We start from the raw sequence: 26,837 nt of genomic DNA on the forward strand, positions 1-26,837 counted from the left end.
ATCAATGAAACAAACAATCTTCTGTCTTAATTTACAGATTTCAATATTTCATCGACAAAACTGCTCACTTATGTGAGTGATGTAGCTTGAAGTTTTAACAAATTAAGTAGCCTAACTATTGTTTTTATTATTCTATAATATTACAAATGGGTGTCTATAATAACGACTCTACAAAAATATATAAAATATAACACAATAAATGCAACATAAGTAATTTCTGTTTTGGGTAAAATTAGGAATTCAGTACAACGCCAAATAGTTACTGTAGGTCAGGCTTGGACAGTTTTTCTCATCATAATGCTGCTCCATATGTTGTCATTATTTTCTGTTTATATGCAGTTTTACTATTTTTTTTTTACTTTGTAGTATTGGACCCGATCAAATAGAGACTAGAAGACAAAAAAACTATTACTTCTTTGGTCTCGCCTACCCACGCCTGCTGCTGTTGCTGCTGTCTGACTGACCTGTTGGGAGAGGCAGAACACATCACCCCCCCCTCTCCCCTCCTCTCCCTAGCCAAGCCATTAACCATGAATTATGGTGCTGCTACCATCGCGGCCAATTGTCTGGATGAAAAGCAGGCTGTGCCTCGCTTAACGTTGTGTGTTAGCTCATGCTTGAACAGCAGTTCCACGATCATAGTTTGTGATCAGCTCTGTGCTTCAGGTCAGAGCAGGTAAGCGGATGACATGTAGGAAACAGGAAATGTAGGTTTGTGCAGCTCCGCATACTGGGGATTGATCACAGCAGTGAGACTTGTAGGTAATTCTGAAAGAGACATTTTCTTGATTACATGACACTGAAAACAAATGTGTGTAATGGATGTCTTTTATGTTACATTTGTATTGGCCAAATAATCTGCATTGCAAGATGATGTTCTCCACAGATATAGCTTTGTACTCTATTTCATATTCTGTTCAGATATTTGCCTTTGCTTTGTCAGTTGGCTCTCTTTATAGGGCAACTGGTGGATTTGTGGAGAGAGAGAGACAGAGTGAGAGAGAGAGAGAGAGAGAGAGAGAGACAGAGTGAGAGAGAGAGAGAGAGGAGAGAGAGGGAGAGAGAGAGAGAGGAGAGAGAGCAGTGTCTGTTACCAGGAAAACTCCTAACGCTGTATCACTGGGGAAACCTGCGAGCAGATGTGATGTTGGAGTGATGCAGAGACTGGACACAGAGGCAAATTATCCGACACGGCACCGAACAGTACAGTAAGTGTTCCTGGATGATTATGTTGCTTGTTATCTGGGGCTTGTAACTGTCATAAGGGGGCTGCAGTGTTTCCCAGAGGAAACTACCAGCCATCTCTGCGACTGCAAACACCAGACAGAGTAATTAAACCTCACAGAACAAATGCAGAAATATCATTTTGTAAAATTTGGATTCGTTTTTTATGCTTATAGTCTGATTAACAGCTGGTATAATAAGTTTTCCATTGACCGAAATGTGTTTCTGAATATTGCAATATTTTCTTTATAAATACCTACATTTAAGTTCCAGACAGAAGTTCCTGAGGTTAGTATGTGCATGTGTACATCATCAACATCATATATTCTGTATCATGTGTTGATATACTGTAATTAAAATTGCATCCACACACACACAAACACACACAAATTTGAGTAACCTATGCCGTGTAACGATGTTGTTAGCTATGTTGTACGTGTTTTTTTCCCTCACCAATAAAGCTCAACAGACAGTCAGGATTATTCATTAGCTTTGCCACAACTCTGAGTCCGAGCAGTTCATAGAAAAGTTTTATTTTTTTTCTTGTGCGCATTCTGACAGAATCAGTTTGCCCCACATTAACAGACCAGACATTTATTTGCCTATTAAGAGCTGAGAGCACAGTAGCCAGATGGAGGCTGTTGATCTTGTTAGAAAGGTAGATGTGAAAAGACCATTACCTGGTTCACGGCAAACACACACGCACACGAGTGCATGCATGTGTGCATACTCAAAAACACACGCATACATACAGACACACTCAGTTTTGGGCAGTCTACCATTCACTAATCGATCAGTACACTGGTCTCGGCACCTGTTGCACTTAAAGTTATTAAGTGGTCAGTCATGAGGAATTACTGCGTATACAGACTGAGTTACAGAAAGGGAAACTCAGGGAAACTGGGATTAGTTGGTGGTTTGTTACAAAGTTTCTGCTAAAAACAGAGTACAGTCTACCTTTTGTTCTTTCCACTTCTTCCTGTAGCTAGCTCGGAGTGAAGTTAAGAAAGAGGGAGACTAGTTGTAAGTACGTGGATTTGTATACTGGTTGGCCACTGATTGCAGATGATGGTCGTGATGCATGGTGTAATAACCGCTGACCTGTAATGTTAATGTTTGACCAAGCCTGTTTTCTCAAACTATCAAAGCTGGTTGCTAAGAGCCTGAGGACAGGAGACAGCTTGGTGTGTACATATAAATAATGATCTGGCCTGCATATATACATAAAAATGTGAACTCATTCAGTTTAGATGCTTTTATTTCAGACTGCAAAAAAAAAAATCAGGTCTGATTTGCAAAGATCATTGTGATTAAGCACTGAGGAGAAAATTAGAGAATTTAAATGCACACTCACATATTCCTCCTCCTGTCTGTTCAGACCATTTCACTGGCCTGTTTCTCTATGTTTTCATGCAACCAGCACAGTAGAGGCTTGTTGGTACTGAGAGGATGGTGGGGCTGAGAAACCGCTCTACATGGGAACCACTGCTACTCAAGGCCTCCTGCATCAAGTCCTGTGCCAATGGCTGCTCCATGGGCATCACTGCACACCTTACCTATGCTAATGCTGACATAGAGTCTGTAGAAGGTGAGTAGTGCGATGATATCCTCTTAGTACAAAAGTGTGTAAGTAGTAATATTAACAACTGTATTTTGAATTAAAAATTAAGACGAAATTTTAAGATATTTTTGAGCTGGTAAAAGTACCCAGACAGGATGGGCTGAGCATTAGTAGCTTCATTGGGACATACTGATGCTTGCTGTTGATGAAGCAGAAGCAAGAGGCGTTGAGTATAAATGATGTAACTCCAAAAATTGTGGTGGCTTTTGAAAATGGTAGTGGGGTACGAATTGATCCCTGAGGAACACCAGATTCTGTGATCTTAAGAGAAAGCGGTGTCTCCTATAAAAACGTTTTTTTTTTTTTTTTTTTTAAAGTTTGCATTAGAGAAGTGGTCTTCATTTTAAAAGAAGAATGAAGCACTGTAAATTAATCTATGCATCAAAGTTCTTAAAAGTTAATTTTAAATCTAACAGAACCATAGCTGGTCAGTCACAAATGTTTACTTTTAATCAGCAGTACCATCTTACTGAGGACAATCTCTATATGACTTGTACAATACAAGAATGTGACTTCCATAGAGGATCAGGCAGTGCATGAATATTTTACCTGGGAGATGAACTAGATTATAAAGCAAAAAGAAAGCCAACACGTATTCTATCATAGCAAGATATAGGAACTGAAAAATGTGAAGTTATAAAGTTCTAGTGAGGAAAAATGTCAGTGACTTAAAAAAAAAATGTACGCTACTTTAAAAGATAATGAACTAACTCCTAAATAAAGCAACAGGCAAATGCTTAACCATTACAATATATCAATTGGCAGATGTCTTTGTTCGAAAACATTAAGTGTGTTTAGTTAAGCCAGAAATCTCTGGAGCCAACATAGCAGATTTTTATCATGTCCTTAGGTAATGTCTTTCGTACTTTTAAATATTGTTTTTTTTTTTTATTGAAATAAAAATCTGGTTTAATTTGATGTTGCTGTTTAGTTCTGAAGAATAATCTGGGGCTCGTTTGTAAACCCTTTTATTTCTGCAACCTCTCATCTAGGTGTGTTTGTGTACCCTCTCGGGGAAAAGGAGATTGTGGTGGGCTTTGAAGCTGTGATTGCGGGCCGGTTGGTGGGGGTCCAGATCCAGAGCCAAGGGAAGCTGAAGGATTGCTGTTTGGACTGCTGCCCTGGATTGGGTCTTGATGGACACTGTGGGAATGGCCGGGAGTGGGGCTGCTGCGGGAGCTCCAGTCTAGATATGCAATGCACAAATGGTAAGGAGGGAGGACAGGGGAATGCAGTGTATACAAACAAATCGTACACTGAGGTATACCTTTACAGTCCTAAACTGCAACAGTTAGGAATTTAGATATACACTTATGTTGAATATCGACATTACCTCTGATTTTAGGGTACCCGTTATCCCCAACTAACTTTGTTTTTCAAGTCCAACAAAAAAAGAAACTGAAAAAAAAACAACCTAATTAATTTATGGATACTGCCAGCAGACCTCCGGAAATCCAGACCTGAATAAGCACTCAATGTTTGTGAAATACTCACCATTTTTGAAATGCCCATGTTGCATGACACAATTGCAATTAATGATAGAAAATGAAAGCAGCCCAAATCTGTAGTTTACATGGATTTTAAAGAAAAACAACTTTTTACAGCACTGCAGCGAAGCGGAAATCATTTCAGCTACCTCGTTCTGTTATCTTCATGAGTGAATGTAAATACAGCTACAATAAGCCCCTTCTCTGTCCTGTTTTAGAAAGACAGATGATAGAGGTAAATAGATCTTTACCTTGCCTAATGCTGAAATGGCTTTTACTTAGTACATGTACAGTAGATCAACTTAAAGTCCACAGTGCTTACTGGAAATGGTGGCATCATGAATATGGAACTATTTACTTAAAACAGACAACAGAGTATGAATAATTCTGTCATACTGGACTTAAATCTAAACGTAATCAACAGTAATTTAATGCTTTTGAGTAATATGTATTTAACTGTGTACTGTTTTCGAAGAGCTGCCTGACATGCAAGTCAGTTATCATATATTGATTTTATTATGATGGACAATCAAGCATCAGAATGTAAACATGCAGCATGGTCAGATCACATTGAAAAATAGGCACTTTCATCAGTTTGATATGTTATTTTGAGATACTGGGAGGAGATACTGTTCTTTATGTCTGTTCGCCTTACTTTATGATGTGAGTAACAACTGTATTTTGACTTCAGGACACCTCATTCTGGATGAGGACCTGGAAAGAACCACCTTCATCGTGGGCACAGGGGTCATTGGTCCCATGGATATAGTGTCCATCATCATTAGCACCACACTTGAACTCCCAACATTAGAAAATGGAGCAATACGCATCGTCTACCCCACACTGCTCACCCCGATCGTTACTGGTCAGATGACCCCCAGCAAGAGTGAAAATGGGGGGAAATCTGATGAAACTGGGTATTTATGCTTCAAACTATGGCACTACACTTTTGCCTGGCATTGTATGTTTGGCAAATATTAGAAGTAAGAGTGACTGGTGTATATTGTTTTACATTGCTCTTCTCTGTAGGCCAACCAGCTGTTTTGGAGCCACCTCAGGAAAACAAGATCGCGTGTTAGACTCTGAGCAGCAGTGTGCCCACACCATCTTCACCAGTCCAGCTGCCAACCTGGCACCTTATGAACTCAACTTCCAACTGCTGGTCAGAGGGGCCTGTCTGCTGGCTGGTACTACCTGTCCTCTCATATAGGTTTTTGGTTCTTGACTCAGCCATCATGAAATATTGGAGCGGTGAACAATCTCATTACAAAATAAAAGTAATGGGTTCACAGACCCAAAAAAGAATCAAAAGATGATAGAAGGGTGAAATAATCTCTACTTGTAGAAATAGAAAAAAAAAGAAATTGCTTTTGAATTTGTGTGGTGGTATTTAATTAAATTATCATTTTACATCGCATTTGAAAATATTCATTTATTTACCTCTCTTTATTTTCGTGTGTATTTTTTTGTAAAATTATTTGCAGGACTGGAGAGTCCCACTCATGCTCTGAGGGCAGATGCAGATCCCAGTGCCCAAAGTGCCTCTGCCACCTACATTACCTTGGCACAGGAGCATCCATACAACAGACACATCGAGATAATTTTGCACCTCAGTGGTGAGCAATGAAAAATTGTCCCTAAAATGTTTGTATTTTTTTTCCTTTTTGATGTTTTTTTTTTTTTTTTTTTTCCCCTTTTAAACAAAATTCAACTTTTTAATCTCAAATACCTCCACAGAACCTCACAGCCCATTGGTCATCTTAGAAAGAGGCAGACTGTCTTTCCACCAATATGAACAGCAAATCTGTTCCCGCCGTGATTTCATTCGCTGCACCCGCAAGGATTCAGATCCAGAGAGAAAGGTTGAATACTCCCAGTGCTTTACTTTTATTTGTGTTTCATATCTCGTGCTTTTATATAGTTTTCTCCCGAGTCTGTTATTGCATAAAAAGGTGATAAAAGCTTACATGCTGATGTTCCAACTTGGCCTGCAGCTGGAGTTCGTGAGGAAGCGATACCACAAGGACATTCTGAGTAGCCCCGTCTTGATGCTCAATTTTTGTCCCGACTTGCTGTGTGAACCTCTGGAGCTGCACAAAGCCACCAGAGAGCTGCTGTTCCTCGTCGATCGCAGTGGTAGCATGAGTGGCACCAACATCCATTGTGTGAAGGTGAGCTGCAGTCAAAAACATACAAATAAATTGAAGATTAGGTTTTAGATTTGTGCACAAATATTGATCTGTATGTCATGTTTCAACAGGAAGCCATGGTGGTGGCCTTGAAGAGTCTACCTTCTGGCACAATGTTCAACATTGTGGGCTTTGGTACCACCATTAAGCATTTGTTCACCTCCAGCAAGCTCTGCACTGATGTTAGTTTTACATATTTTTTTAAAATAGAAAATGAACTGCATCTGGCTTATTTATATGATTGCCAGTAAAATAAGTCAAAGTATATGATACATATGAATTCTTTCCAGTGAAAGGAAGTACCTGGAGCATTGAGATCATGTTTCCTGGACGTAGATGTTTTTCAAGCATGGATGACTCTCTGTTCTATTTTGTCTACTCTTTAATCAGGCAATAGGTCAGTTCCTTGGGTTGCCTTAGTAGCAGAGTATCAGGTGTTATCCAGACCAGGGGCAGTGAGGACAAACAGTCTTTGCACATTCTCCCCACCATATGGTGGCCTTTCATGCATTTTCACTTTCCTTTCATCTCCTGTCCTCACAGGCATGTTTGTGGGAATTGAGGTCATTTTAGGCAGGTGCTAATGTGTATGTTTGTGTTCTCTTTATTAGAAAGAAGGCTTTAATAGAAGAGCTGATTTCATTCTTTGCCTCGCAGGCAAATTGGGGCATTTGATATCAAACAGTAAATTTATCTTGACAACATATTTAGGTGATGTTTTCTCCAATAGTGCAGGTATTGTTTGCTTCTCCATACTTTATTGTAGATCCGATTGTATTTCTTCTTTACTCAACTTTACGTGGGCATCCAGGTAACTCTAATGCAGGCTTCTGAGTACGTCCAGAGGATGAGAGCGGACATGCGAGGCACCAACCTGCTGGGGGCGCTGTCCTGGCTGTACCAGCAGCCTATGCAGCGCTCGTATCCTCGCCAGATCTTCATCATCACAGACGGATCCATCAGCAATGTGCCAAAAGTGCTGGAGCTGGTGCGCAGAAACACATGCGCTGGCAGGTACGGAAATCATGTGTGAAGAATGGTACAGCGAGAGATCAGGTGGATCTCCAACATGAGTCACTACACAGACAAAATGGACATTAATTTAAACAAAAAGCATTTGGCTTGCATGTAATAGGACATCAAATCACTGTGGGTGAGGAGGAAGCAGGGAGGAATGGAGCACTGTGAGTTCAGGCAGAATAAGGTGAAAAAACGGAGATACTTGGTGCGAGGAAAGGAGGAAAAAAAAAAAATCAGAGAGGGGACATAAGCAAACAGCACTCTTTAAGAACTGAGAGCAAAGCACTGTGGAAGAAAAATATAGAAAGGATTGAAGTGTCTTTGAGCACCGCCCAGTAATCCCGCTAAGTGCTCTCCTCTGCAGTAAGAGCCACGCCCTTCTGGTTTCCTCCAGCCTCTTCAGCAACGCAGAATTACTCCATTTGTGCCTAATTTGTATTCTCCTGTTGGACTGACTTTCTCCACTGTATTTTAGATGTCCTTCTGCAAACTATGAACATGTTTGTTGTTTCTTTATTCTCATGAAATACATCAGTGAATGTTAATACCGCAGAAAAGTTGTTTCTTCTCTTGGTTGAATTTCACTTCTCTGCTTCATTTATTCACGCAGTGCTAACAGTATCTTGCCAGCCAGTGCGACCTGCTGTTTTTAGACATCTCAGCCTTTTCAATTATTCTGTCCGCTGCTCTTTTCAAACTCCCAATTAGTCAAATGGCTTGCGATCCCTCCGAGTGCCCAAATAACAGTTCTGTCTGTTTGATGACTCTACACTTTGTCTTTCTCAGAGACACATTGAAGCAACACTGTATGTTTAGTGCAGGCAGTGCATGGAAGATCACTCTTTAATGGCAGAGAGTGAATTTGATACTCCGATAATAACAGGATTCTTAATTAAATTTTCTGTTGGGATGTGATACAAATTGAATGTATATGCTGCATCACCCTCTGCAGATGCTTTGGCCTGGGCCTCAGTCCTCGAGCCTGCAGGAGACTCCTGCAGGGCGTTGCCAAGCTGACAGGAGGGACTACAGAATTCTTGGATGATGAGGAGAGGCTCCAGCCCAAGGTCAGCAGCACTGCAGCACTGCCACCTACTGGAGACATATGTATTGCAGAATAATCACAGGCATAATCATTAGTACTTTTTAGTACTTTATATTTACCTAAACTGATTTCTGATACTCGAGTACGTTTTGGAGGTACTTTACATTAGTATTTTGTTTTAATGCCATTTTATATTTCTAGTCGACAGCCGTTAATTCATTAAAAATGTACTATGCATTGTTAAAGATTAAACTAGGGGTTCCCACATTTGTTAGTTTGTGAAAAGTGCCTATTTGAGGACCCTTGTCACAGTTCACATGTCTATGGGTTGCTAGCATTTCCACCAGTTTTTTACATGAAAAAAGAATCTGAACATTTCTTCCACCATTAGCCACTAGTCTTTTGTATTAGTAAAGTCTTCCAGTTTAAAATATTGACCGATTTATCCCCCTTAACTCTACCACAGTTAATCAAGTCTCTGAAAAAGGCCTTTGAACCTGTGCTGACTGATGTACGAATTGACTGGTATCTGCCTGAAAACATGGAGGCTCTTCTTTCACCCAATGAAATCCCTCCACTGTACCCTGGCAATCGCCTCATTGGATATTGCACTCTTTACGATATGACAACTTTCAAAGCAAAAAAAACAGAGGTACGCTGTATATCACTGCTTTTTCCAAAAAACATCAGAGTTTGTCAGTATGCGTCTGCAAAGCAAAACCAATCTCTGAATTATATTTTGCAGTCTCAAGGACGGGGCTACAAAGGTTTACATCGTGGCTCCACAGGTTCAGTTTTTGGCCAGTCAAATGATGAGCTTTCATCTCCTCCTGCCTCTGAGCTAATGCCTGTGGTGACACGTGCAGATGGCACTGAGTTGGAGGAGGCACTAAGGGAAATTTCCCGAGAAATCTCCTCTGAGTTCTCCTGTGCCAAAGACATAGAACCCGGCAGCAGCCCAGGTCAGTCATTCATCACTGAAACTTACATTTGCCAACTGGACACTGTTTGCCATCGTGGTTAACAGTTGGCTTTTATCCACTCTAGCTGTGGAGCTGGACTGGTCTAATGACATCAGGAGGAGGATCCAGGAAAGCTCTTACATTCAGGAGCAGTACATCCTCACTCGCTGCTCCCTCAGTAGTGAGCGAAGTCTACAAATGCAGTCCCGCTCACACATACATGCCTCAAAGTCGGACTCCGCAGGCGGGGCCTTTCTGCCCGACTCTCCCTCCTCTGGTCCAGTGCTGGATACTGGCTCTCTACCCCAAGGCCTCGAGAAAATGCCCCCTCCGGAACAGAGAGCATCCTTGTCTCGCTGGGCAGACTCAGCCTGGCAACAAAACCTTTCAGCTGAAACGCCTGACAATGGGTCAAAAAAGGTAAGACTAAAAGATATAAACTAGATATAAAAATCCCAAAAGCATTTTTCTGTATTCCAGTTACTGGGGGGAAAAAACTCAGTGGAACAAAACATGAAAAGAGAAGTTATTTTTTTAGAAAGGGTTGAAACATCTACCTTTGTTGTCTGGGGAAAAAAGACAACAAATACTGACCGATGAAGCACTTGAGCCAGGTTGAGTCAAAGTACTGTAGATATACCAGAGAAGTATATGGCAGAAGTTGAATACAAACCCCAACATATTTCAATTTTAGACATATGATGATGCAGAGAAAAGTTAAATAACAGTCTCACCTTCTTGTCCACCTGTTTGGTTTTCCTTTACACAACCAGAACGGGCGTCTGGAAGTAGGCGAGGAGTCTCGTAAGAGACAAAAAGCACTTGCCCGTTCAACCATGGCAGCGCGGAGTTTCTCATCCCCCCAGGGTGAACTGGAGATGCATCGCCTCAGGAGGGCTCTGGAAAGGGTCTCCTTCGACCAGACACTTGGAGGGAGGCTGGATGAAAGTGATGGGGAAACGAAACCCCCATCAAACGTGACACTGTCCCACAGAAGCCTCACAGACTCCAGTAAGTTTAGAGTACAAAGAAAAGCAAGAGAATCCTTCCTAATTCAACTTCATCAAATATCCTTTTCTACCTCACTCTGACCTCCAGACGGACTCCTGTTCCCCGCCTCTCCTCTGGACTGGGACAGCTTCACAGACCCAGAGTATCTCTTCACTGCCGCTCCACCAGATGACCCTCCCCCAGGTCACTGCCGCTCCCTTATTCATGGCCTACTGAGTGGCAGGCCTGTCTCTTGGGATGTCACAGTGGACCTGGGACACCTCTGGAGCCCTGAGGGTCAGATGTTTGCAGGGGTTGAGGGATGTGGAGGAGGAGGAGGAGAAGAAGGAAGAGAAGAGAAACCATGGGAGGAGATCATTCACCAGCTGACTGCTCGCTCAGTCATCAGGGACTTTGAGAAGATGGCAGAGAAGGAGAGCGACACCGGACAGGGTGAGGGCTTACTGACGGTTCTTCTTTCAGGCGGAAGTACAGTTTTCTCTGAACTATTTCTCATACTGTTTGTCTATTTCTTACGGTTTCTGTGTTGTTGTATGTAATGCTCCCTCAGGATCAGCTAAGCGATACCGTATGAAGGCCATCCAGACAAGTAAGCACTGTAACATCATCTGCATGTACACAGCCTTCACCACTACTGACAGCAACCCCAACAAAGGCTTGCCGGACAGCATGGACGTCCAAATCACAGGTGTGCTACTAAATGACACTCAAAGATGAACAGATTAACCGCTCAGTCAATTTTACTCTATTATAATATTAGAGCACTATACAGCCTGTAATGCATTGTTAAATTATGTCCTTTGTGGTTGTGAAGGAAGCTTTTTAACACCTAACAAAGTTACCCTGATCATTAGTGTTATTTCAGACTGGGCTTGAGGTCTGTCCATCTGTTTGTATAAACTAGAGATGTGGAGTATACATTTTTTTGACATTTATTAGGCAGGAAGAGTCTGTAGGATTCTGTGTTTTTGGTATTTGACCCCGAGCCTAGATTCAGTCAGGGTGTCATTTTTTTTTTAAATTATTATTTTTTTTAAATCCGTCTATTTTGAATCCCCTTTCTTAATGAAAATGGATTTCTAAACTTATTATTTATTTTTATGCAGCTGTTGCTGTTTTGTTCGAAGAATATGTCTGAATTTAATATATAATAATATTAATATAATTATTTTATTTAATTGAGTAATTGTTAATACTTTTATTATGAAGAAACTGGGCACCATAGGATTTTTTGTTTTTATTGTTGAAATGGTCAAATAAACTGCAACAAACATTATTCTTGCTTGGATATTGGATCTATTTTAATTGAGTAAGATTTGTTCTTTGGTTTTAATTGGGCGTATGTACATTGTATTCTTTATTTAGTTTGAGGCCAAATTGCCACTAGAAACCAAGTATATTTGTACAGCATGGGGACCTGGTTGCAATTTAAATACCAGACTGTAGTCTATATTTGTGCTCTCTCTCTCTCTCTCTCTCTGTGTGTGTGTGTGTGTGTGTGTGTGTGTGTGTGTGTGTGTGTGTGTGTGTGTGTGTGTCCACGCGCCTGTACAGGGATACACTCAGGGAACAGGCAGAACTCTCAGTCAGGTAGTCGCAGGCAGAGGGCCTACTCTGTCGGTCTAGGCAGACGGCGCACCAGCAGAGACAGTGAAAAGGTCAACGACACCTGGAACTCTACAGGTAGACACACTGAATGATATCACCACCCATTTCTGTTGTCAAGACTTTAGGTCATCAACAATCTTTGTATCTCTCAGACAGAGATGACACTCCTGCCTCACCCTGTAGCGTTACATCCTGGGACTCTAGTAAGTACTGCTGTCCACTCACTAGCGAAAACACTTTAGTGTCAGTGTAGTCTCAAGGTTAGAGACTTCTGACCTAAAAGCCAGTTCAAAACTCTGGTAAGTCTGTATGGACGGAGAGACAGCATAACATCTCGCCCTTGACTCGATTTCAGACACAACAACTTGTGAAATAGGTGTTAAAGGAGCAGTTCAGCCAAAAAAAAAAAAAAAATCTTCCTTACCGCTACTGGTATTCATCCATGGACATGAATTTGATTATATTCATCGAAATTTTGTCCAAGATTTCGGATTTCTTACCTCCACCCCAATACAGTGGAGGCAGGCGCATGAAAATTGAAAACATCTTTTCCACACTGAACACTCTATATACCATTTAAAAGGGTTTATTCGTCAGGTAGAAAATAGTTTGACTGAAAACAGGATCTTTGACATCTGTTTTTTATAATTTGGCTGAGCTGAATCTCTAAACACAGACAACATTGCTTTATCACTGTACTGATGAAACTATACCTTTCTGGTTTATTCCAAAATGTCTCAGATGTAGGGGGCAGTGCCTACTGTGCAACATCCCCTGCAACAACAGGCACTCGGTCACAGCGATCTATAGAGAGCAAGTCGATGGAGAGCTTCTTCGGCAACAGGTAAGACTGTGAGATTAAATTCTTTGTGAAACACTCCTTGTGAATGCAGCATTACCTCTGAAGAGGACAAAGAATATTATTGCAGAACTTAAAAAGACTGAAAATTTAAAGTAACTAAAAAAGTAAGAAGTAAGACATGGGAACAGATATTTTGGTGTCTTGGAGAATCTGTTACTTTAAAGTTGCTTTTAAACTCTTATACTTACTTCCAGGTTTCCTCTGGGCAGACTCAGGTCCTCCATCTCATCAGGAAAGCAGGTTCCTCTCAAGTCCCACTGTTTATCTGCAGAGACTGAGAAACAACCCAAGACTGAAGCTCCAGACTACCTGCCTCTGGTGAGCTCTGGCAACACTGACAACAAAAGTTTTAAGATTCTTTAGATGTTTAGATTTTTACTCACTAGACAATACCATCAGGGAAGCATCTGATTGGTCCCAAATACCTTCTGCAACTTGACAGCCAGCTCAAAAAGACATGAACTATTTTCAGTGACAACAAGAGAGCATAGAGTTTTTGAACAGATAAAGCCTTGATCCACACATCATGGAGACAATCTGGGATGACACGACGATACAGAAGACGGAACAACTGTGGCAGGTTCAAGATGTTTGTAACAACCTAGTTGCAAAGTACTTTTTAAAGTGTGGGTGCTCACACCAATATATTGATTATATTTAGGTTTTTTTCTGTTTACTGCTTTTTGTGTTTTCTGCACCTTAATAAATCTAATCTATTCATGGCATTTTCCCCACTTTGCTTTTAGTGCCTAAAGCTTGTGAAAAGTACTTGCCTATTCACAAGCACACAGGCACAGTTATTAATCCATGTCCATGGTCTCTCCTCAGGTACGTCTGCAGCTGGCATCAGGACCTTTTCTGCTGACAGAGGTCTACTCTGACTGTGTCCAGATCCCCCTGGACCGCCTTAAAAGAGCGTCACCGTACGCACTCCACCGTCGCAGCCTCAGCCCAGCCTTCCGTTGCATATCTCCCAGCGCTCCATCCTTATCCACCAAGCCTCACGGTGCTCCCGCTACTCACCATGTGACCTTTTCTCCTTCTTCCTGCTCCCTCGCCAAACCAACTACCCCTCCTTTCCACCACACTCCAGACGACACCACCCTGATATTGGAATCAAGGCTTCGCCGACGACACCTGTCTGACCGAGACCCTGTCACGTCACCCCCAGACCTCCCCAGCTCAGAGGAGGGCTCTTTGGAGCTCTCCATTGGGCCCTCTCGGAGTCAGAGCCTTGGCCAGGCAGACAGTGGTCGTGGATCCGAGACAGATGTGTGTGAAGGCTCTACGGTAGAGCCAGCTGACCTGCAGGGGAGCAGCCAGTTGGCTCAAGAGGATCTGGAGGGTTCGAGTTGGGCCACAGCTGTGGCTCTAGCCTGGCTGGAGCACCGATGTGCTGGTTACTTCATGGAGTGGGAGCTCGTGGCGGCAAAAGCAGACTTCTGGCTGCGCTGTCAGGAGCTGCCGGACGGAGTGGACCTAGCAGGGCTCAAGGGAGCAGCTAGACAGCTGTTCCTCCTGCTCCGCCACTGGGATGAGAACATCACACTAAACATGCTGTGTTATAACCCCAATAACATGTGAGACAATCACCTCACATGAGGAAACTCAAGCCACGTCTGCTCACTCGTAGCCAATGATAGTGACTCCAAACGCCTTTACATGGAAAAGTAAATACTGTATTTTATTAACTGATACCATAACCCAGTGCCAAGTTCATTCTAATTTTCCATAACATAGACCAAGTGGCCTTTGATTATCAATATGCTTTATGCAATCATAACAATGCCTTGACCATTCGAATAGCCTTTTTGTAGTCTAGTTTTAGCTTGTAGCCATTATAATGTATTACTATGCCAAATGTGTAATTACAGTGTCCAATGGGGATGATTTTGATTATGAGGATGATTATTTGATAAACTAATGACCTTAAATAATTATATTATTGATTGAGAAATAAAAAAAAAAATCATACTGGAATTGTTTGTTGTCTTGTGTAAACATGAAAGAAAGCATGAAGTTTATGGTTATAGATGTTTAACATAAAACACTTGCTTCTTCAGCCTACTGAATACTGTTTACATTAAATCTACTAACTGTATGTGCTTAATGATTGGAACCACTCAAAATAGAGGGCGAATTAATTATGTAAAAAAAAGTGCCCATGACCGTCTACAGCTTACTTTTAAGTCCTTGTGTGTAAAAATACTGAAAAACAATTAGAACAGCGTTGGCCTCGCACAGGAGAATATTGTAGCTGTAGCAGTGGAAATGCTGCAAGCTTCACATGCAGTCGGTTTAAAGCTTCTGGTTATTGTTCTTTGGGATATTTTTTACATTCTTCAATGTAAAATTCTTAATTCAATGTACAAGATCATTATTGCAGCAGTAAATGACATGATCAGAATATGAGACAAGGGAAAATGATTAGGGCAGAGGAATTATGGACAAAGTTTAGTTTTAACATCAACAAATTCTTTCCATTCTTCCTATTATGTATCTAAAACTAAAACCTGAGAATTCGTATTTTCTCTTCTCATCTCTTCAACTGCCAGTGGCAACTACGTGCCATTTCATCATGCAAGTATCTGTCTGCACCCCCACGTCAGCTTCCTTCACTTTAACCAGCGAGCGGAGATGAGAAGCATCAAATGGCTCCTTTTATTAACAGTCTACCACTGTGAACTCCCGGTGTTGTGAGGATCAAGGAGAGGAGGACGGTGGAGGCTGTCCGCCAGCTGATTAGACCGAATACGACTTCCGGTCCAACCAGACACAGGCTCAGTGGCGTTTGTCTTTGACAGGTGGGTGTTCTTGTGTTTCTGCTGGGGCTGAGGGAAAAGGTGGAGCCAGCCAAAGACAAAGGAGCATGATGAGGTGACAGACATGGAGGGCAACTGAGCTGCTGTTCGTAGAGGGATAGGTGTTCCATGAAAGCTCGATCAGACCGAGGATCAGGACCCTGCAAACAAGTATAAAAGTATATCATGAACATGTGAACAAGTGTTGAGGAATGTGCTGCGCTGTACATCTAATGTAAAGCAAATCAAAAATGGAACTTGTTGTTGAGTATTGAACCTCCCTCTTACCTGAGCAGGTGGGCCAGCTTTTTGACTCCTCCACTCCAGAGCAGGTAAGGCAGCGTGTGGAAGTACCACACGTAGAACTGATAGTGCAACGACCGGCTGTAGCACATGCCAATGAAGTTAGAGGTGAACAGAATCAGCACTATCTGTGATCGTCTGTTAAGGCCTAACCCAAAAAGAACAGTGACTACCAGCAACATCCTTCATTCACTCCCCGACTAATATCATGCAGATATTTAACCAATTTATATTGAACACCGAACAGTAGGCTAGTGTTACAGAGAACTATAATGGGTCTTCAAAGGGACAATATTTTGCAGATAGCAGTCAGTTTAAATGGAACAGAAGGATATGATCCACAGTGTTTTTCTGAGCAGGGATTTTCCTCTTTTCTGCTTCCTTGAGGAGTTCAAAGATGCTTTCTCCTGGTCTGGTGAGGGAGAAAACTGAGTGACTTTTCATTTACAAAAAGTTTGTAATGACATCTTTATGACTAAAACGTAAACAGCTGACAAACAAACAGGCTGAGTGCCCAAATAAAATGTTACCGTTACTCACTGATAAAGACGTCCCTGAAATAGTAACAACAATTTATAAAACTAGCTGTATTGCTTAACAAACAAGAATTAATTTTAATTACCCCTGTGTGGAGGTTTCAGCAGAGAACAGAGTGGTGTTAAAAACAGTCAAATCTTCCCAAGGACATTGCTGTTGAGATCTCTTTGCTTTTCTTCATTACAGCTTGTTTGCATGGTCATGAGGACACATGGTATAAGTCAATATGGTGGCAAGCACAACAGCTAAATATCTGAGAAACCCTGCATCAGGTCTGTGGTGTCATGGTTGTAACCCAGCTAGTTATACTGCCAAAAAAAAAAATGTCGGCACAGGCCAACTTTGCCTCACCTCTTCCAACGGCGGAGAGCAAAGAGCAGCAGGGTGAGCAGGTGAGCAGACAGGAGGAGTAGGTGAAAGTAGCGATTCAAGAAGAGCCACTCTGGCAGAAAGCGCCAGTTAACCGTCCACTTGAACATGAACAGACGGCCGAGATCAAAAGCCCGGCTCACATAACCGATGGGATTCTCTAGAAGGAAAGGGAGGCCCAGCAAAAGCTACGGGAAACGAAGATAAATATGAAGATAAATGTTGGAAAAATGTATTAGTATGACAGTGTAAGTTTGCCTGGTTTTATATTATAGGGAATATTTACCTGTATGCCTGCACACAGCGAAAGTTTTGGGATTGTCCTGATAAAACCAAACTCAGACAGGAGGAGGAAAAGTAATCCAGGGGCAAAGAGAAGCACGTTCATTTTCACAGACACTGCTAAACTGTCAGAAAGAGAGGAAGACTGAAGTTTAATTTCATTATGTCATGGCAACAATTAACAATGATATTGTATCAAGTAAACATAGAAACACATTAAATCTGTTTACATATTACTCGTGCTTAAAGAGGAAGGTAATACATGAGTAACTACATTAAGGAGGAGTCCACACTTGCCTGTAAAGGCCGCAGCCCAGAGTCCAGTGTCCATCCATGAAGAGGTTTACAGCTGCAAACAGGAGCATCATTGCCACTGGGTCATTAAAGAGACGCAGCACAAAGATGGAGTGGATCCGATAGGAGGCACAACACACAAAGAAGAACACATACGGAGGAACCTGCAAAAATGTAAAGAGGTGAAAAATATTATTCTGAGAATTAAGATCATTTTTGCTGTTGACTTTTTAATGAGTAAACGCGTAGCATGTTTGTAGTCTACAGAAAAAGACCCGTCACATTTTTTTTACATAATCACCTGATTATTTGAGCCGACCATATTCATTTTGCTTGTTTGTTAGAATCGTTGCCCTTCATCAGTATGAAAACAGCTGGATGAAACAGAGACGTGATATTTCCATCACCATACGAGGTCAAAGTCGTTGCACCTCCTTTCTCTGCTGTGGTTTAATGGTACGTGAGTGGAGAATTAGCGCCACCATCTGTTTATCTCGAGGCCCTTAAACTCTGAAATTCGACAGACCTCAATTCCATGAGCATCTATGCATGTCATGGATTTAGTTGCAAAGTCATACACCACAGCACCAATGTGGACTCGTTTTAGTTGAACGGCAAATTAAAAAAGAAGAACCTAATCACTCGGAGGAGGCGATTTGTCAGATTTGCAACAAAATAGTAGAGGTCAAAGTATAGTCAACAGAAAAAGACATTTAAATTGTTAACAGAAAATATTCGTATGACAATTAATCGTCAGCTAAAGTTTCACGATTGGGATAGCCCTATATAAGTTTAAAGGTTTCTGGAGAGTTACACACAAGAAGCTGCTGCAGTATTATGGTGTGCTGAAGCAAACTTCATAATGTTGCACGACACACGAGGCTTCTGTCCCGCAACAACAGACTGACCTTCTTTGTTCGGTGGTAAATCCTGAAGACGAGCAGAAGTGTTATGAGGTAGAAAACGGCGAAAATGTACTGGCCCAAGCGGATGTTCACCCCACGGCTGGTAACGTAGTAAAGAGCTGTGAAGATGTAAACAAATCCAGCGGGGTACCTGCAACAACAAGGTTCTAATTTATCCAGGAGACCAGCGCTGACAACTGTAGGATAGAGACCTGCATCACTGAAAGCCTTTGAAACTCACACCAAAGGGCCTGTGTCTCCTTCAAGCTGGGTGTAGTCGTAGGTACCGTTTATGACTCCCTCCACTTCATCCATGTAGGCTTTCCAGTCGATCTCGGTGTCTGCAGTGAAGGACATAAATCAGTGCTCAAGTCTTATTTAATGATGAGGAAGGTCACATTAGTAATGTCTTTGTTATTTTACTGATAATAATTTTAATACTATTGTTTATACATTTTTAAAGACCGACTAAAGCACAACACAACTTCAAGGGATCCGAATATTTGACAACCGAAAAGCCCAAGTTTTCCACTTTAAATATAAAACCTGTAAAAAAACTGTTCTTTTGCATTTGTGAAGTCTAACAGTCAAATTCTTATTACATACAACATAACTGATTAAAAAAAAAAAAAAATTCAGCAGCTATCTTTAGATTTTATCTATTAATCTAGTGACTGTTAAAGATCAACAATGCACTAAATGGCACAAGACACTAAATGATTAGTTGATTAATTGTTTCTGAGAACAGATTCATTACTTTAGTCAGTTATCAAATAAAAATGTTGGACATTAACTGGCTACAGCTTCTCAACAATATGCATTAGTTGTTATTCTTTGTATCAGTACTTTCCGTCAGAATAAACAAATAAACTGATTGAACAAAAATTTTGAATGACATATTGATGCCTAAAATACATGGGTTTCATTATTAGTAAGCATTTACGTATTATTGTTATTCTTAACTGTAAGTTCCCTTACAGTACTGTCAAAAACACGCCTTTGACCGTTTTTTTTTTAAATTTTAATAAATAAAGTCACTTAACACGAGGACGATCGTACGGGGCCATGCAATGTCAATATATTCTCTTTGACAGGTGGCAGTACAAGTTAATCGTTTGCTAACGCTAGCTACTTAGCGTTCAAAGCCGTTCAGAGAAAGGGCAAAACACCCTAGCATGCTAACTAGCCGCGGAGCTACTTACACGCCACCTTCTGTATGACCCACGCGTTGATCCCGACCTCCAGGAACCACAACACGGAAACGACCAGCAACGTGTATTCCGTCTTGAACAGGACCAGGTGTTTGTCCTGCCAGAGTGTGTGAAGTTTCCCCCACAGAGGGGACGGGGCGACGGGAGACTTTCTCCGCGCGCCTCCTGCCATCTCTGCGGAGTTAGCGACGTGGAAGGAAAAAGGGGGGAGAGAGAGAGAGAGAGAGGGAGAGAGAGGGGGGAGAGAAGAGGGAAGGCCGCAGCTGACGTGCGTACACATTTCATCACGTGACGTTTTCGTCACTGCGCCACGTCACGTGACTGGACAACGCCGTTCACTCGAATGTGTCGACTTGAGAGGTTTCTTTTCTCGGACAGGTAAAAAAAACAAAAAACAACAAAAAAAACCAGAGCTATTATTAATGGTGCTGAATAATGAAGACACGCACACTTTTGTACGTTTCTATTGCTCGCGTGGTTGTTTAACGTCGGGTTGTTAAAACGTTTAGAGGTCACTGCTGGTTTCCCAACGGTCGCAGCAACGTTAGCCGTGTAGCGGCTAACTTTATTATGAAGAAAAACTTATCTTATCGGAATATAAAGTCATAATGTTTCATTTCAAGGTTTAGATGCCCGTTTGCATTGGAACTTTTAATAAAGACAGAAATTAAGATGTGGCCGCTGCTTTGCCAGGGATCCGAGGACTATAACAAGCTTCTTCTTCTTTTCTTTTTTTTTTTTAAAAGTATGCAGTTTACTGTCATAGTGATCAGGAGTAGCCCATGTCTTTTCTTATTTGTGTTTTACATTTATTCTCGTAGTTTGGATTCTTTTTATCCCCCCCCCACAACTTGTATTTGACCAAGTCCAACTCCCAGCTGCAGGTCCTTCAGCTTCCCGAGCTGGCGGTACTACCAAAACCTTCAAATGCTCTTCTACCCATCTGGATGTAAAAATAGACACGTATCACGTTATTTCTAGCTTTATTTGTAACATTACTCCACCTCTTCTGTGTCAGCAACAGTATGCTTGCAGAACTCCTCCAATGATATGCAGGGTATCCCCAAGTCTCTAAAGGCTGATGTGGTAGCGGAGGGTAATGGTTGGCAGTTATTTCACTATTAACCGTGCATGTGTACGTAATGTTGACCAATTATAATTACAGTATTTATGTAAACATGCACTGTCTGCCTGACAAATAATAATCAACAAACACTGATAAAACAAAGCTTGTTGGGAAGCTTTATAGAGACGTAGGTGCTGTAAAGAACGCTTGTGTTATAATGGTAGAGTAAAGCCTGATGCATTATCTCATTGACTTTAATTCGGTACGATTATGACTTTTGATTTATACATCACTGAGAATACTGTCTTACCGCATCGAGTGCATGTTTTTGTCATCAGAAATGATTTAAGATGCTACTAATCCTCATTATTGCAATAAAATGTAATGCAAAATACGTGGCAGGTAATCTATATATTGCGAGAAGCTGTTTTCCAATTTGCGTGTTATTTGTTCCATGCTTACTTCTGATCAGCCACTACTAAATGCCACGCATACTGCAAACTCATCAAAGCACGTCAGTAAAGACAGCTTTGGGTTCATGGACAGTTGATATATTGACCTTCTTACGTGTTGCATGTTTGTGCAGGTCTGCTCTTCAGGCCGTGACAGGAGACTCAGAGGAAATGGATGGATTTTCTGTGACGATAACAGAGGCCATGTGCCTCGGGACCAGCCTTGCCCTCTCAGGCATATGCTACTATCTGTACAGGAAGAGCCAAACAACAGTAGATAAACTTGATGTTAGTTGAGAATCTTCTTTACGCTGTAGAATTTTTCTGATGATTTTTCAATGTCTATTTTTTAAGTGTTGTAAGCCATCGGCGGCACTGGAATTAGTTGTGAACCATTTGAGCAGTCGTCAGCTTTCCCAAATAGATGACGTTCACCTCACTAATGTCTTTGAATGCTAATGCTTACAGAAAGGGAAATCCAAGCTGTCAGGGTTGTGACCGAAGCGGCAGTATCTACTTGCAACCCTTCAGTACAAGCTGCATGCAGCGGGTCTTCAACTAAGAATTTGGAGTCATTTTTAGAGACTTGAAAAACTAGATTATGCAAAAAAAAAGAAAAGAAAAAAAAGCTGGATAAAAGCCAAACACTTATCAGTGTCACATCTTCTGAACACCTTGTAACCTGTTTGGGAGGCTGTTCTAGTGTGCAATATGGTGAAACCTGAATCCTCTCCAGTATGTGCTGTTTACTGCATTTACAAACAGTGTCTTTATGTCATGTTGTCAGAATGCTCCGTGCTTCACCATAGATGGAAAACTCAAGGACATTTTGAAAGTTACTCCGGGAGCATGTCATCACTATGCTATCATAGAAGGTAACCAAGGTTTATTGTTTCAGATACAGACATAACTGATAGATAATTTTCTTTCACTGAAAATGTGAATACCACCCTTTTTTCTTATTATCTGTAAATGTATACGTGTATATATTTCTGTGTGTTGTAGGTGCTGTGAAACCAGAAGGTGAGCCTCTGACAAGTCAGTTTCACAAAGAAGTTGTTGGTGTGTTGCATAAATTCATGTTGAGAGAGCACAGGCTGGTGTGGAACGGCCTTTCACGCTCATGGTGAGAACTGCACCAAGACATAAGACTTTGCACTATTACAAACCCACACGACAGCTTATTTTTATGCACCAGCGTGGCCCTGAGGCATTATGTTCTCGGGTGCTCGGTCTGTCCGTCTGTAAGTACAGTGGGTACGGAAAGTATTCAAGACCCCTTTAAATTTTTCACTCTTTGTTTCATTGCAGCCACTCCTTTGTTATTTTAGCTGCGTGCTTAGGGTCATTGTCTTGTTGGAAGGTGAACCTTCGGCCCAGTCTGAGGTCCAGAGCACTCTGGAAGAGGTTTTCTTCCAGGATATCTCTGTACTTGGCCGCATTCATCTTTCCTTCAATTGCAACCAGTCGTCCTGTCCCTGCAGCTGAAAAACAACCCCATAGCATGATGCTGCCACCACCATGTTTCACTGTTGGGATTGTATTGGGCAGGTGATGAGCAGTGCCTGGTTTTCTCCACACATACCGCTTAGAATTAACGCCAAAAAGTTCAATCTTGGTCTCATCAGACCAGAGAATCTTATTTCTCATAGTCTGGGAGTCCTTCATGTGTTTTTTGGCAAACTCTATGCGGGCTTTCATATGTCTTGCACTGAGGAGAGGCTTCCGTCGGGCCACTCGGCCATAAAGCCCCGACTGGTGGAGGGCTGCAGTGATAGTTGACTTTGTGGAACTTTCTCCCATCTCCCTACTGCATCTCTGGAGCTCAGCCACAGTGATCTTTGGGTTCTTCTTTACCTCTCTCACCAAGGCTCTTCTCCCACGATTGCTCAGTTTGGCTGGACGGCCAGGTCTAGGAAGAGTTCTGGTCGTCCCAAACTTCTTCCATTTAAGGATTATGGAGGCCACTGTGCTCTTAGGAACCTTGAGTGCTGCAGAAATTATTTTGTAACCTTGGCCAGATCTGTGCCTTGCCACAATTCTGTCTCTGAGCTCCTTGGACAGTTCCTTCGACCTCATGATTCTCATTTGCTCTGACATGCACTGTGAGCTGTAAGGTCTTATATAGACAGGTGTGTGCCTTTCCTAATCAAGTCCAATCAGTTTAATTAAACACAGCTGGACTCCAATGAAGGAGTAGAACCATCTCAAGGAGGATCAGAAGAAATGGACAGCATGTGAGTTAAATATGAGTGTCACAGCAAAGGGTCTGAATACTTATGACCATGTGATATTTCAGTTTTTCTTTTTTAATAAATTTGCACAAATTTCTACATTTCTGTTTTTTTCTGTCAAGATGGGGTGCTGAGTGTACATTAATGAGAAATAAAATGAACTTTTTTGATTTTAGCAAATGGCTGCAATGAAACAAAGAGTGAAAAATTTAAAGGGGTCTGAATACTTTCCGTACCCACTGTACGTGTGTGTACGTCCCATGAACTCGATGTGTCAGGATTACCTCCAAGAAATTTCTCCCGATGTGGCACAATCATCCAAAGGTCACTGTAATCTCACAAAATTAATTTGCGTCCATAATGCAAGAATTCATACACCATTTTTTTTGGGAATATTTCACAGAAATGTCTAACATGATAAAGTAATGAAAGGAGGATATTCTATATTCAAAACTCCGACTTCACCGTGACATCATAATGTAGTAAACTTTTCTGGCCAAGTCTTCTTTACATATATTGTCAGAGTTTGGACAGACATGGATGAAACTGCCACCTAACTGGTTGGTACACAACCATGAGGGGGTGATTGTAGTTTTAGTTCTGTAGTGTGCTGATTGTGCCCAGGGAGTGCATGTGTAGAAAACCTCCTTCAGTATGGAGCTCACAAAGTGACCTCGGCCTTAAGAGAATAAAACTCAAGCGATTTAATATTAAAATTCCATAACGTTGGGGGTCTGACGAGAGACAAAAGAAGAATGGTGGAAGTTGATGGTGTAGAGGCAGAGATATCCTTAAAGTTAGTCCCCAATGTGGGACAACAGGAGTAGAGTGACTGGATGCTACAGTTCTAATAATGCAAGTCATACAACCGTTTGTGTCCACTAAAAAGCTCCACTGTTCCTCCCTCTACCTGTTGCAGGATGGACGATGAACGAATCTTGCATAGTAGAGGGAAGGCGGTGCCCTTTTTGTTAGTCGGATCAGATGACACTGCAGTCAAAGTCCTGTCCCCTCTGCAGGCCTCGGGGGTGTGCACGGAGGTCACCCACGAGAAGTTTCACCAGGTCTACAACAGTTTGGGTGACCTGGTAGGACAATACCTCAGCGGGGAGAAGCTCAAAGGCCAACTGGAGATCGAGGAAATGCTCAAAGTAACATTTCTAACTTCTATAACTTATTTATTCTGAAGGCATAAATTAACAAAAAATGATCTTAATGGTATATCGTGCAAATACACACCTCTTTTCCAGGTGGGCACAACTGTTACGGGCGTGGGCGAGTTGATACTGGACACAGACGGCTCCCTGACTCTTCAACCACCTTCTGACGGTTCACAGTACTTGTTGAGCATGGCAGACTTTGAAACCCTGCGCCGAGAGAGCGAGGGCGAGGCTCTGTGGTGGAAGGGGCTGACTGTTGGTTGTGCTGCGGCGGGGGCAGCGGTCCTCCTCTGGGTCGGTCTACGCTACTACCGCCACCTGAAAGTTCGCTGGGAGCAGGAGCAGGACAAAAGGGATTTTGAGAGGCTACGGGCGGAAGCATCGGGACTGCGCGCTGCTGTAGCGGATCCCAAGGCCCCTCAAGATGGAGTCGCCGATAACACGGCACATATCTGTGTGATTTGCCTCAGCCACCCACGTGACTGTATTCTGTTGGACTGCGGACATGTCTGCTGCTGCTACACCTGCTACCAGGACCTGCCACAACACACATGCCCCATTTGTAGAAAGGACATCGTCAGAGTGGTGCCGCTCCATCACCTCTGAGGCACCCGAGTGACTGCGTGACTTAAGTGGACATTTATACACTGTTCAAGCGTCCAAACTGCTGCACTTAGTAACTTGAAAATAAATGTGATATATAAGGACATCATGGAGGTTCAGTGAGGTCATTTTATCTGAGATTAATTTTTGGGAAGGACGGGGAAATACAGCGATTGAATAAATGTGTAAATTTACGCAATACAGATGTTTATTTTTACTAAATGTTTATTATGTGCCTTATCCTGCCACTTATAAGGCTGCTGCTATGTCAGAGTGACTGTACTGTTTGTATCTGGTCACAAGGAAGTAAGGTTTTGTGTTAACCAGTTACATATTTCAGTGACTGGAATGAAACAGTCGAATATACTGCTAAGACAAAGTTTGAGTGTTGACATGTAATTAAGGCATTACAGAAAGGTGAGAATGTGTAAAACATTGGTTTGCTGAGACCAATTTGGTGAAGTATCACTCATAATTTGTGTTGTTGATTTCACTTGACATCAGTTTGGCTATATCGGCTACTCGACTAACTTAAAGGGGATTACAGCAAATTTCCATATCTAATTATGTTTACAGGAGAGCTACTACAAACTGTATGTTTGCAAAAAAAAAAAAAAAAAGTTGGACAAAGCCTTCAGCGGCTCCAGAGGGAGCTGCACAAAGTCTGATAAACTGCTTCAAGTGATCAAGGGATGCTGATGAAGACTACAAGTTTAGTAATAAAGCATGCTCATCATTTAGTTAGCAGCTAAGAATAAATTTGCTATTGCTAGTAACTCATCCAATTCTCTGTCACCACCAGTTGAGTTGCGTTGTGGGTAATAAGGGCATTTGAAGGAAGAAGAGTAGATGGAATAATAAAGACAATATTTATGATACTGCTGCTTCAGTTTTGGTTCTTTTTTTCTGTCCTTTTGTTCTGAAACAGAACATTTGCACACACTGACATCTTATCCTGGTTTTAGAAGCCTTGATAGAAAGTGCTACCTAGATTTTGAGGAACCTGGATAAAAACCTGGAAACTTTGCCGTGTGAGCACCTTAATCTGAACATTCTTTGATGGTAAATAGTGGTTGAACTGCACACAGACGATTAGAAAGCTTGATGCTGTAATAACCGTGTATACAAGGATATGAATAATCTGGTTTATTATGGTTCATGTGAACACCTACTACTGAACAAACTCAAAACCAGGACAAGACTCAAGGCCAGGACACTAATGTGCATGTAAACACACTATGAGTTATAGGTAGTAGTAGTCTGTTGGGACTCTAGACTGATAATATGCTCAACCAATTTTCAAATTTGCTTGTTAAATGAAGCTGTTCTGTGATGAACTGTAAGGATTGACCGTCTGAGTTTAGACAATTTCTTTTTTAGGTTTTACAGTTGAAGCTAATTTCTAAATCTGTATACAGTAAATTAATGTCATACTCACTTTGAAGGTTTCTACACTTTCAGATAGCCAAGTTTATCCTGAAAGAAAATGTGCAATTTTGAATGAGAGAGGCAGGCAGTGCTTTCCCTCCGGCTACAGTAAAGGTACACATCTGTGAAAGGCTGACAAGTTAAACAGTATTATGTTCATTCT

General features: G+C 41.7%; 3 protein-coding genes across 4 annotated transcripts; 2 read left to right on the forward strand and 1 right to left on the reverse strand.

The window, feature by feature from the left end:
* The first annotated feature begins 1,144 nt into the window (after positions 1 to 1,144).
* Positions 1,145 to 14,643, forward strand: vwa5b2 (von Willebrand factor A domain containing 5B2). Its single transcript, XM_069157212.1, has 22 exons — positions 1,145 to 1,208; positions 2,645 to 2,812; positions 3,838 to 4,053; positions 5,024 to 5,249; positions 5,362 to 5,519; positions 5,817 to 5,948; positions 6,070 to 6,194; positions 6,327 to 6,503; positions 6,593 to 6,703; positions 7,333 to 7,535; positions 8,494 to 8,608; positions 9,053 to 9,238; positions 9,332 to 9,548; positions 9,634 to 9,968; positions 10,322 to 10,559; positions 10,647 to 10,991; positions 11,110 to 11,247; positions 12,114 to 12,242; positions 12,320 to 12,370; positions 12,909 to 13,011; positions 13,224 to 13,347; positions 13,858 to 14,643. Exons 2-22 carry the CDS (start codon positions 2,674 to 2,676, stop codon positions 14,611 to 14,613), a joined length of 4,224 nt encoding a protein of 1,407 aa, XP_069013313.1. The 5' UTR covers positions 1,145 to 1,208; positions 2,645 to 2,673; the 3' UTR covers positions 14,614 to 14,643.
* Positions 14,644 to 14,686: 43 nt separating this feature from the next.
* On the reverse strand, positions 14,687 to 19,946 carry alg3 (ALG3 alpha-1,3- mannosyltransferase). The gene is made up of 9 exons (XM_069157213.1): positions 19,723 to 19,946; positions 18,762 to 18,861; positions 18,524 to 18,671; positions 17,619 to 17,779; positions 17,326 to 17,446; positions 17,022 to 17,227; positions 16,468 to 16,545; positions 16,119 to 16,262; positions 14,687 to 15,991 (listed from the first exon to the last, which is right to left on the reverse strand). Exons 1-9 carry the CDS (start codon positions 19,901 to 19,903, stop codon positions 15,811 to 15,813), a joined length of 1,320 nt encoding a protein of 439 aa, XP_069013314.1. The 5' UTR covers positions 19,904 to 19,946; the 3' UTR covers positions 14,687 to 15,810.
* Positions 19,947 to 20,043: 97 nt separating this feature from the next.
* mul2 (mitochondrial E3 ubiquitin protein ligase 2) lies at positions 20,044 to 26,113 on the forward strand. 2 transcript variants are annotated; one of them, XM_069157215.1, is made up of 6 exons: positions 20,044 to 20,109; positions 21,384 to 21,537; positions 22,037 to 22,124; positions 22,255 to 22,375; positions 24,403 to 24,634; positions 24,734 to 26,113. In XM_069157215.1, the coding sequence occupies exons 1-6, from the start codon at positions 20,075 to 20,077 to the stop codon at positions 25,247 to 25,249; spliced, it is 1,146 nt and encodes a 381-aa protein (XP_069013316.1). In that variant the 5' UTR covers positions 20,044 to 20,074; the 3' UTR covers positions 25,250 to 26,113. The 2 variants fall into 2 exon arrangements, with proteins under 2 accessions (XP_069013316.1, XP_069013315.1); XM_069157214.1 differs by lacking the exon at positions 20,044 to 20,109 and having other exon boundaries at positions 20,130 to 21,537.
* Positions 26,114 to 26,837: the final 724 nt, after the last annotated feature.

Source organism: Embiotoca jacksoni, unplaced genomic scaffold (assembly GCF_022577435.1).
Source record: "Embiotoca jacksoni isolate LCO1_2020_lvr unplaced genomic scaffold, fEmbJac1.0.p SCAF_22, whole genome shotgun sequence".
NCBI classification, from domain to species: domain Eukaryota; kingdom Metazoa; phylum Chordata; class Actinopteri; family Embiotocidae; genus Embiotoca; species Embiotoca jacksoni.